The sequence below is a fragment of the Octodon degus genome, unplaced genomic scaffold (assembly GCF_000260255.1).
Source record: "Octodon degus isolate 3935 unplaced genomic scaffold, OctDeg1.0 scaffold00020, whole genome shotgun sequence".
NCBI classification, from domain to species: Eukaryota; Metazoa; Chordata; class Mammalia; order Rodentia; family Octodontidae; genus Octodon; species Octodon degus.
The window spans coordinates 16472148-16483735 of NW_004524596.1; the positions used below are offsets into that span (position 1 = coordinate 16472148).

The 11588-nt window shown below is 46.2% G+C and overlaps 1 protein-coding gene and 1 non-coding gene across 2 annotated transcripts in view; one reads left to right on the forward strand and one right to left on the reverse strand.

Moving 5' to 3' along the window:
* The window catches only part of Msh2 (mutS homolog 2), an 82809-nt gene that overhangs the window by 33109 nt on the left and 38112 nt on the right, over positions 1-11588 (forward strand). Inside the window, exons 5-6 of the mRNA XM_012513898.2 lie at positions 3926-4125; positions 5342-5360. Coding sequence (XP_012369352.1) covers positions 3926-4125; positions 5342-5360 — 219 coding nt within the window. The remainder of the gene's footprint in view (positions 1-3925; positions 4126-5341; positions 5361-11588) is intronic.
* On the reverse strand, positions 11305-11408 carry LOC111815743. The gene has a single exon (XR_002820389.1). It is a non-coding gene; the product is annotated as a U6 spliceosomal RNA (small nuclear RNA).

Sequence of the window (11588 nt, forward strand, 5' to 3'; positions counted from 1 at the left end):
TTTTTTTTTTTTTTGGTGGCACCTGGGATTGAATTCAGGCCCTTGCGCTTGTCAGGTAAACACTTATTCCACTGAGCCATCGCCTCAGCCCCAGTACCGGAGATTGAACTTGGGACCTTGTGCTTGCCAGGCAAGTGTTTATTCTACTGAGCTATCTCCCCCGTCCATGAATTATTCTTTCTGTTGTGCTTACACTCCTAGCAGCTGGTTCATAATCCAGACTTGACAGCACATTAGCACTTGAGCGTGGCAGGTGCAACCACTGAGCTGTGTCCCTGTGTAGTGAGATGTGTCTTGGGCTGGAAGGGGTATGTGCACTAATCAGCACTCGGGTCTGGGGGACTGTAAACTCCGGCTGCAGTAATGAATTGAAGAGGCAGAGATTAAAAAATAAGATAGTTTAAGGGCTGGTCAAATATCTCTGGATTAAAGCGCCTGCTTACGCAGATGCAGGGGCCTGAGGGGGGGCGGGGGAGGGCTGCCTACCGCGGCCCTGCCCCAGGGGCTCACTGAGACTCAGATTGAGATTGAGACTGGGCAGAGATTGAGACTGGCATGCCTGTAATCCCAATGCTTGGTAGGCTGTAAACAGGAGGATCACTAAGAGTCCAATCTACACAGTGAGATCCTGTATGCCCTACACAGCCTGTCCTAAAATAAAATAAAATAAGACAATTTGGAAAAAAGATGTAAAAAAGTAAGACAGCAACCGTGGGAGAGTAGGGGGCATTGGAAGTGGATCTTTGTCTTCAGCTCCTTTTTACGTAGCACAGGGTCTCCATGTCCCCTGTGGGCACCTGGAAGTTGTCACCATCTATCTGCTTGACTTTGGCTGTCTTGGAGCCTTTCCTGGCACCCGTCTCCACTCTTTTTGGCCTTTGGATTTCTTCGTGTCCCTTTGGGATGGCTGAGTGTGGGGGAGGAGCCTTGGGAAGGGTGACTCAAGGTGCTTAAGAAGGGAGACCTGAGTTTTATATATTGAGTCCTTGGGCAGTCGCCCCTTGTCTCCTTGACATTTTATCAAGGGGCCTCCTGTTTCTTCCTGTATTTGTTTGGCCTGTCACCTCTTCTTGCTAAATTCGTGCATTACTTTGGTGTTACCTGGTCCTTCCCAGGTCGGATTTCTCTCTGCTTACCTTTGTCTTGGTAATTGCTGAGTGTTGACTGCAGAGGCCAAAAGATGCAGTGTTAATTTCTTTACTAAAGCTTGAGAGATCCCTTTCAGCCTTTTTCCTGCTCACCACTCCTGTCCCTGCAGTCTCTCTGCCCTTCCCACACTGGCCTTGACCCTGAGTCCTCTTGCCTCAGCCTCCGCGGAGCTGGGATTATAGGCCTGTGTCACTGGGTCCAGTTAAGAAGTGAAATTTTTATTCTGAATTTTTATCCCTCAGCCCGAGGGACCACTCCTGCTCCACAGGAGGGAGGCTCACAGTCACAGCTCTACAGATGTTTTTTGTGTTCATGGTTCCAAGAACGCAGATGGTGGGTAGAGAAGCCTGGGGTGGTGTTCCGCGCAGACCAGGCCTTTCCTTGAAACAAAGTGTCCTCTATAAAGTGTCACTGTTGCTAACAGTGAGACCTTGTGCCTTAAAGGCTAATGTTCAAATACGGTTAGCTGTTTTTGTCCTGCACATTTTGATGTGGGAACTGTCGACGCTGACGGGGAGAGAGTCACAGCGTTGCGGTCAGCCTGGGCAGCTGAGGGCGCTGCTGTGTTCAGATGAAGTTAAAAGACTTGCAGGGTCATTAGTGGCAGACCGTTCACCTGGCAGTGCGCCAGGCTCCAGGTTCAATCCCCAGTACCGCTGACAGGAGATGAACAAGGGAGGAAAACTTGTTTCCTTTTCCTGCCCCTGTATCATTTGAAGATGAATTTCCTGCTGACATAATTCACAAAGGAAGGTGGTGATTCATCTGAGGGCTCCAGAGAAGCTTCTCTAAGGCCATCACTAGAGGTCCATGATATGCTAGGAACTGTGTTTCTCCCCTTCTTCCCTTTCCTCTTCCTCCTCCTCTTCCCTCTCTCCCCTCCCTCTCCTCTTCTTCCCTCCTTTCCCCTCTCTCCTCCTCCTCCTTCTCCTGCTTCCTTTTTGTCTTTTTGAGACAGGGTTTCCCAGTGCAGTTCAAGCTGGGCTTGAACTCACTTTGTAGCGTAAGCCCGCAGCTACTCCTGCCTCAGCCACAGGCATGGGCTACCACATGGCTTTCTTTCTTTTGTTATTATTACTGCTTTTTTTGTTTTTCAAGACAAAAGAGTCTCATTATGTAGTCTATGCTGGCCTTAAACTTGTGGCTGAGCTCAAACTCTTGACTGCCCTGCCTCAGCTTCCTGAGTGTCGAGGTTGATATAAGGTTAAGAAACTCCTGACCTGAAAGATAGCTGTGGAGAAGTTTGTGTTCTCTGAAAACCAAAGAATGAATTTTAGGAACAAATTTAAGAGCAGAATATATGTATTAGGGCAAAGCAAGCTTTTGTCTGAGAGAGGGACAGAAGGGGACCTGAGTAGTGAGGTGTCCAGCGGCACAACCCCTGTCCTGAGTTTAATCCCCACTACCAAAAAAAAAAAAAAAAAAAAAAAAAAAAAAAGATGTAATTTTAGAAAGTATTCTAGGGGCCAGGGAGATGGCTCAGTAGGATAAGCACTTGACTGGCAAACTCAGGGATCTAAGTTCAATCCCCAGTTCTGCAAAAAAAAAAAAACACCACAAATTTTAGAAAGTATTCTAAAAATTTATAGGATGTTGTGATGAATGCACATTGGATTGGGTGACATTGTTGTACTGTAATTCTATTAAACATGACTTTACACATAAAACAGTGTGTGAGACACTAGAACTTTGCGCGATATCCTATCCTCAAACTGTTAGAAGTGCTGGCCGTTTACTTGCCATTCCAGTATTTATCTTATGTTTTACTCTAGTACTTCTTTGCTGTCATGAAATCTTTTTCTGAGTTCAATTGTTTGGAAACATTTAATTTTCTGAATATTGCTTAATCTTAATTTTCGTTCTAAGATTTATACTGTATCTTTGACTTACAGTTTATTTAAAGACATTGTATGATATCTTCTAGTATTAGAAACTTTAAAAAGTATATTTCCATTTTCTGTTGACTTTAAAAAAAAAAAACCAGAGGTTTATACCTATGTTGTTTATTATTTCTTGCCTATATCTTGTAATATGAGAAACTACTTTGGCAGTAACAGTACACAATGTACTAACCATTGTTACTCTCCTAAAATCTTATTTTGAGAGTTTGTACCATTGTTTTTATTTTTTTTTTTCTTTAAAGTAACTAAAGTCAAAAAAACCAAAACAAAACAGTATGTGAGAGTAAGAATGTTTCAGCAGTGGGTCAGCAAGATAGCTCAGCTGGCTAAGTGCCTGCCTAGGCAAGTGCAGGGACCAGGGTTCGATCCCTGGCACTGCCCCCAGGCCTGCTGAGCCGGCCACCGAGTCTGGGTATGGTGGCACAGGCCTGTAAGCCCAGCGCTGGGGAGACTGACACAGGAGGATCACCATGAGTCTGAGCTGCCTAGTGAGAGAGACCCTGTACCAAATATATAAGCAAAAAGAAAGAAAGAAAGAAATGTCATTTTGATGAAAATCTAGCACAGTTGTTTATGCTATGCAATTACCCAGCCCGAATTTGACTGTTGCTAATCCGGAAGTTTGTCTCCTAGTCTAGGGGGGCTTCGCACCCTCTGGGCAAGCTGGCATTTCACAGCCTAAGTTTGTTTAGCTGAGACAGTGTTGGCATTTTGGGGAACGGAGGTGGACATGCGCCAGGGTCCAGCCCGAGGCCATGCACGTTCTAAACGTGTGTTTGCCATTTAGCTAGGTCTTCCACGCTAGCTGACAGATGTGATTTTATATTAAAATATATTTAACATTTAAAATATGTTTAACATCCAACTTGTTTCAGATTAAATTTGGTGGAGGCTTTTGTAGAAGACGCAGAATTGCGGCAGAGTTTACAAGAGGATTTACTTCGCCGATTCCCAGATCTTAACCGGCTTGCCAAGAAATTTCAGAGACAAGCTGCGAACTTACAAGATTGTTACCGGCTCTACCAGGGTATAAATCAACTCCCTAATATTATAAAAGCCCTGGAAAATTATGAAGGTAATACTGCAACCTCGCTTTCCTTCACTCTTGCAGGGTGCTTGGCAGAGGTGCTGTCCCGTGAAAGTCGCGCTAGTGTGGGCTGCTGACAGCTTTCTGCTGTCCTGAGCCTCTTGGTGGAAGCCAGGAGCCATGAGGCACGTCAGAATGAGTTACTGTGTTCATTAGTAATAGCTCGATTGTGTTAACAGTAGCAGTAAAACAGGCTTTGATTACAAAACAAGATTGAGAGAAACCAAAATGACAAGGACGAGTTTACCCTTCATTATGGGGAAGGAGCGCAGCCCAGCCGCAGCGATACAGTACAGTGCGTGTCCCAGCCCACGGCACAGCCAGCTCTCACCTTTAGCCCACGTGGGGAACGCCCTGTTCAGATTAGGGCGTGCATACAGAGCACCTTAGAGCCGGGGCCCCCAGAATGCAGTTTTCGCTGGGCAGGGGCCATGTCCTGTCGTAGCTGCCTGCAGCAGCCTTCCGGGGGAGGACCTCACTGAGTCCAGATGCGAGTCACAGCGAACAGTACAGAACGCTGGTGTGAACCAGTATGTCATTCCTTGCCCAGCATGTCGCACCTGGAAGTCTCAGCTCCTTGGAAGGCTGAGGCAGGAGAATCACCCAGGCTTGGGAGTTTGGGACCAGCTGGGCAATGTCGTGAGGCTCATGTCAGAACAGAGCAGAGGAAGTCAGCCCTGCTGGAACAAGCGCCTACGGCATGCCTGTGACCGAAAGGGTCTTGGTGCTGCAGATTAACACAAGAGTAAGGTTATCAGAATAAAGTGAGCAGAGCTGCATAGAGTGAGTTGATGAATACAATTTAGCGAATAAAATCAACTTGCCTGGCAAGTGTAGCTTTTCACTTTAAGTAAATGTAAGTCCCTACACCAATTTTAGTTACAATGTTACATCTACTACAGGAAGCATTTTGAGTTTCAGTTAAAAATTACAATCCTGGCTGGGCATAATGGTGCATGCCTGGAATCCTAGCCCTCAGGAGGCTGAGGCAGGAGGATGGCTGTGAGTTCAAGCCCAGCCTGGGCTGCAGAGCGTGGCCCTGTCTGAAAAATATACATTACAGTCCTTTGGGACTGTTAAGACGTGTCTGAATATCACACTGGATCACTTGCTGAGAGGTACAAGGGCCCGGGTTTGAGACTGTGTATCTCAAAACAGATCTTTCATTATTATGGAAGGCTTGATTGTTTTGTTTTAGTGCCAGGAATCAAACACAGGGCTTTGTGCTTGCCAGGCAGTCACTATACCAAGGAACTAAATCCCAGCCCTTTGACTTTTTTTTGAGCCTGTAGTCCAGGCTGACCTTGGAACATTCATTGACTCTCCTGCCTCAGCCTCCCCAGTGCTGGGACTGTAGGCATACACCACCACACCCAACAGCTTTTCTTTTCTTTTCTTTTTGAAGATATGGTGTCTGTATGTATAGTTCAGGCCGGTCTTTTTTTTTTTTTGGCAGAACCGGGGATTGAACTCAGGCCCTTGCGCTTGCCAGGGAAGTGCTTATTCCACTGAGCCATCTCCCCAGCCCCTTAGGCTGGTCTTGAACTCACTAGGTGTTCTAGGCTGGCTTTGAACTTGTGGCAGTCACCCTGCTTCAGTCTCTTGAATATTGGGGTTGCAGGTATGCTTTACCACGTCTGGCTGTTACAGTGAAGTTTTGTTCTTTTGTAGACAGATTTACAGAAACTCAGTTTTATGATGACCAGATGCCACATAACTTGATTCAACTTAATTTTTTTTTTAACAGTTTTATTTTTTGAGATAGGGTCCCTGTTTCTTTAAAATATGTATTTAGGGGCTGGGGAGATGGCTCAGTGGAATAAGCGCTTCCCTGGCAAGTGCAAGGGCCTGAGTTCAATCCCTGGCTCTGGAAAAAAAAAACAACACATAAATGAATAAAAATAAAATAAAATACGTATTTAACTGATATATCTTCACTTGGCCTCCGATCTGCTTCTTGATTTTTATTTTTTTATTTTTTTCTTTTCTATATATTAATGTTTAGGTTTGGATTTTGGTTATGTAGCTTTTACTGTGTTCAGTGTGAAAATCTGTGCTCTTACATTTATCATTCTTTTGTTTTCAACACTGCTATGATCTGAAATTTCACACTTCTTGTTATTTGTTAAGTCCTAAAATCCTATGACAGTGTTTCAGACCACTGTTCTTGATCCTTCGTTTTCTTTTTTAATTCAGTGAGACTTTTTGATACGTGTATATGTGACATGCACGACAATCTTTATTGCTCTCTATGTCATTAATTGTATGAAAGTTATAAACGTAATACATTTTTTATTTTATATAAAACAAAACAAAAGACCAAAAAAAAAAAGAGAGAGAGAGAGATAGGGTCCCACTATGTGGTTGACATAGGCTGGCCTCTAACTTGTGAGGACTCTGTTTCCTCATCCTCCTCAGTGCTGGGATTGAGAAAGGTCACTGTAACATTTAAATTGAGCCACGTGTAGTGGTGCACATCTGTAATCTAACTCCTGGGAGGCTGAGGCAGAGGGACCACAATGAGTTCAAGGCCAGCCTGAGCTGCACAGTCAGACCCTGGCTCAGAAAAGAAAAGTAAGGGCTGGAGAGATAGTTCAGGCATCTAATACCTGCCTGGCATGCACAAGGACCCTGCTTTGATCCCCAGTACCCCATGCCGTGTCTAGCCTACAACCCCTGGCACACGGTGCTGAATCCCAGCTCTGAGGAGGCTGAGACAGGATCACTGAGTCTGAGCTGCGGAGTGAGACCCTGTACCAAATAAATAAAAGATTAAAAGAAGAAAGAAAAGTAGCCAAGTGCTTATTTCCTCAAAGTACCAGTGTTCTGAAAAAGTATTCCCTTGATATTCAAGGCTCTGGATTAGGCTGCTGAGACTTAGAGCACTTGCATTTAGTCTGTCAAAGTTGGATGGCTCCTGAACCCTCCTGTTTACACACGTTATTTGTGGCGTAGGCAGTCGCTTACCCTCCTAGTGCCTTCATCTCCCTGCTTTGCTCCTTCCGATTTCCTGTCTTCCTGTGGTTCCTACAGTATGAACTAGAAACAAGGTGATTGACACATGCGTGGGATAGAGCTGGAGCGTAATGGGAGTGGGTCTCTGGACCGTGAAGGCCGCCGCTTACACGAGCTGTTTTTGGACCTTTTTTCTTTCCTTACATCTCTTCCTTACATAGTAAAAAGTACTCTTATTTTCCTGAGAATGTCCTGGCCTGGAGCTAAGAACTCCTTTTAATTTCCTGTCCCTCCTCCCCACACCCATTTATTCCTTAAACCCCCAGTTCCCTTTAAGCGCTGCTAACTTTTTACCACTGAGTATTTTTAGATGCTCTTGTCGGTCCTCTTTTAAAATGACGTCCTTGTCCCCAGCTTCTTTTCTAGTTTCATCTAAACCTCTTTCTCTGCATTCCCAGCCAACTTTCTGAGTGTCTTGACCTCAGCCTTCCACTCACACACCCCGCTCCCAGCCCTGGCGCAGTACTGCACTTCTGTGTGCTAAGTGCCTGTTTGTGGGCAACCCGGCAGGCAGGGCGGTGTCTTAGTGTACTGAGCTTTGCTGCTGAGCTGGACGGCCTTCTGATACGTTCTTCTCAGCGTCCTGTTGAATACGTGTGTGCGTCTTGGCTTGCTTCGTGGAACCTTTGATTTCTTCTGCGGACTTGCAAGCGTTAGACCCCTCCCTGTTCTGTCTTGGTCCATTTTCACTCAACATCAGGAACTTTAAAGCCACAAGTTTTGAATGAGCTCTTGAATGCTTCCTGGAATTCTTTGGAAGATTTTGTATGTGTGTCCTGGTCTCTGGAGAAAGGGTCTGTGCTCACACCAGGCACCCTGGACACCTCTATCCATGAGCCTTGCAAGACTCCCAGCAGTGCCTGAAATCATGGCTATCCCTGAATCGTTTGGGCGTCCCATGGCTTTCCCTATACACACAGACGTGTGATAAAGCTTAATTGATAGGTATAGACAAGAAGAGATTAACAACAATAGCAGTGAAGTAGATGAATGCTAACTGTGGTGTACTCACCCTTTTCAGGTATAAAGTAAAGCAGCTTTTGCTGAATTGAGGGAGATGGGTGACATGGGCACTGCGAGATAGCCGGGTTGCGTTCTGCGATCTTTTTGATGATTTGTTGCATTCTGTGTGCCGGTGGCTTGCTGAGGATTCTTACGTCTATGTTCATTGAAAAGATTGGTCTCTAGTTCTCGCTTTTTGTTGGGTCTTTGTAGGCATTGGAGTCAGGGTGCTGCTAGCTTCCAGGAGCTCATTTGGAAGGGTCGGGCAGCTCCTCGGATACCCTAGGCCAAGGAGCCGTCCTCAGGGGGTGCTCGTCCTTCCCACCCAAAGCTTCGGGTGGGGTGCATGTGGTGCAGCGAAGGAGCAGGGGGACTCCTAGCCAGCCAGGTCAGTGAGTCCACCCTGGCAGGCAGGGGTGCCAGGACTGCATCCTGGTGCCGCCCATCCTTATTGGGCTCACTGTCCAGTTGGGTGTGCCTTTGCTCACAGGTAGGCGGGAAACGCAGTCACCCCTTGGTCTCACGGCAGCCATGGACCAGGGTTCCATGCTCTGTTGAAAACTCATGAGGGGGCCGGGGAGATGGCTCATTAGAATAAGCGCTTGTGCGCAGGGGCCTGAGTTCAATCCCCGGTTCTGCAAAAAGAAAAAAGCTCATGAGGCCTTTTTGCTCCCTCCAGAGCCAGGGCCAGCGTCCTCTGGAGCCTGAGCTTGCACTTCCAGGGGACGGGGTAGGTTCCTGCCTCACTGCCTCTCTATAGTCTCCTGCACCCACACCCTGGAGTCCCTGAAGCCGCTGGCCAGGTTTGCACTTTCCCCCTGCTGCTGGCCCTCCAGACTCAGCTTCTCTCCCTGGGTATTGTTTTGTTCAGGATCAGATCCATGGGTCTGCGTCTCCGCTGCCCCATGCTAGGGAGAAGCAAAGTGCAAAGCCATCTGGGGTAGGTGGGAGGCCCTCCACACAGGTGTGGGCCCGCCTGCTTTCTTTAGGGGCCTGCTGCAGACTTACCCCAGCTGGTCTTTCTAACTCCTTAAGATAGGTGGGGGAGTTGGAGATTGTGGCAGGGTGGGCTTGCTTTCTCAGCCTTTCTGCACACGCATGGCCTTGTATACTCAGTGAGAGCTTTGAAAGAGTCTGTAATTTCTATCTTTTTCCATGTTAAAGTTATTTAGAGCTGTGAGACTTGATAACATCTAAATCAGAAGATGCTTCGCTCACATGGGGGTACGGCAGCTGGTGCCCATAAGGTGGTTGAAGTCATGTAATTTGCAAAAGGCTTTGAATGGGGAAGAGCAGCTGGAAGAGCTGCCGGTCCTCTTTCTGTTTCAAACTATTTGAGCCTTTACCCCGGTCTTTGAGACCTTAACCAACCTCTTTTTTTTTTTTTTTTAGACCAGAATTGACTTTTTGCCAAGCTCAACTTAGTTACTTAACATTGATTTCATGGAGAAAACCAAAAGAGGGAACTAATTTGTAAAGAAATTGAATGCCTTATATTTAAAATTTTTTTTTGATTTAAAAGTTTCTTTAGCTACTGTACATTGTATACAATACATGTTTTCCTGTCCTGCTTTTTTTTTTTTTTTTTTTTGGTAAGATCTTGGCTTTATTATGCCAGAAAAAAAGGCAAGTGAAGTAGGCTCGCTGACAGCAGGGGGCAGCAAAAGCACAGACAGTCCCTGCGCGAGAGCTGTTACAGCTTTTGTGTTGCGCTCCTGTTAGGAGCTTGGCCGTGGAGCCTCGCAGGGCAGTGCAGTTACTGCAGACCTGGGCTGAAGAGCAGTGGGCCTCTGTCGGGGACAGCCTTCGCGCCCGTCGCGTGCACAGCCTCCTCTGGGACCCCCGGGCAGCTGCAGGGAAGGGGGAAGGGGGCGCCCACAGCCGGCCGCTGAGCAGGATCAGCTCAGGCCAGCAGCGCGTGACAGGGCTCCCTCGCTTCCAGAAGTAGAGTGTGCAAAGTCACGGCTGCCCCCCCCCAGCCCCCTCCCACGCGCGTTGAGTCTTCCTCCTGGAACCCGTAGTGGGCTTTGCTGGGCAGCTAATGGTGTCATTTCTTCTGTCAGTTGCACGATCAGTAGGGACAGGCCCGGCTCTGCTCCCCTGGTCGTCTCTGCGCACACCCTTTCCTTGCCCCTTGATACACGCGCGGGTTTCCCCATCCTCGGTGCCCTCGCTGCTTTCCCCCGCGTGCACCTGTGCTAAGTGCCACCAAGCTTCCCAGGATTAAGCTAAAGGTCACCTTACGCTTCTCTCCCTGTTCCTTTCCTGCAGAGTGGGAGGTTTTGTTCCGAAGTTTGTGTAACACCCTGTGCTTCTCCGTTCTTTTTTATCCCTAAATAACATTGTATAATAAATTGTCTTTTTTTTTTTTTACTTGATTGGTTGGCTTTCTTATACATGGAAGATGAAAACATAAATATAGTTTATTTGTCCTTTCTGACAAAGACTTTTTCTTTTTTTCGAGACAGGGCCTCACTAAGTAGTTCAGGCTGGCCTTGAACTTACTGTGTAGCCCAGGCTGGCCTCAAACTTGTGACCATCCTCCTCCCTCAGGTACCCAAGTGCTGGTAGTACACGTGTGTGCCCTCACACCTTGCCATATTTATTTAGTGCTGTTTATTTTATTTTATTTTATTTAAATTTATTTATTTTTATTTTTTTGGCAGAACCAGGTATTGAACTCAGGCCCTTGAGCTTGCCAGGGAAGCACTTATTCTACTGAGCCATCTCCTTGGCCTCTTTATTTTATTTTATTTTATTTGTTTTTAGTGCTGTTTAAAGTATACTGTTTAAATTTGCTTTGCATGGTCTCATCTGAGATAAATGGTGTAAGGCTCTTGACTTTTTTATATTTGGAAACAAATAAAAATGGAAACATGGAAAAAAAAAGTATACTGTTTAAATTTTTTAAGTTTTTTGTCTTTTTTTTTTTAATTTGGAAGCAGATACTTTATTAACAACCAAATCATAAAAACACCATGGTAGATGCCTTAGTTCATCCTTCTAATAATTAGCCTGTTGATCTGGTCTTCCCTATTTCCTGTGTCTCCACCTTCCACAAAATGGGTGGTCTTTTTCTTCATTCCACCTCCAGGAGATGATAACTTGAACGGCCACAGGAAATTATTTGCCTCTTTGAAGCGTTTTCAAAAAAATATGGAACGCTTCATGAATTTGCGTGCCATCCTTGCGCAGGGGCCATGCTAATCTCTGTATCGTTCCAATTTTAGTATATGTGCTGGCGAAGCGAGCACAGGTTTTTGTCTTTTTTAGGCGGTTCAGGCTGGCCTTGAGCTCACTTTGTAGCCCAGGCTGGTCTCGAACTTGCAGCGATCCTCCTGCCTCAGCTTTTCAAGTGCTGGGATTACAGGCATGCGCCACCACGCCCACCTTTGTATTTTGTGTGTGTATCACACTTTTTTTTTTCTTTTTTT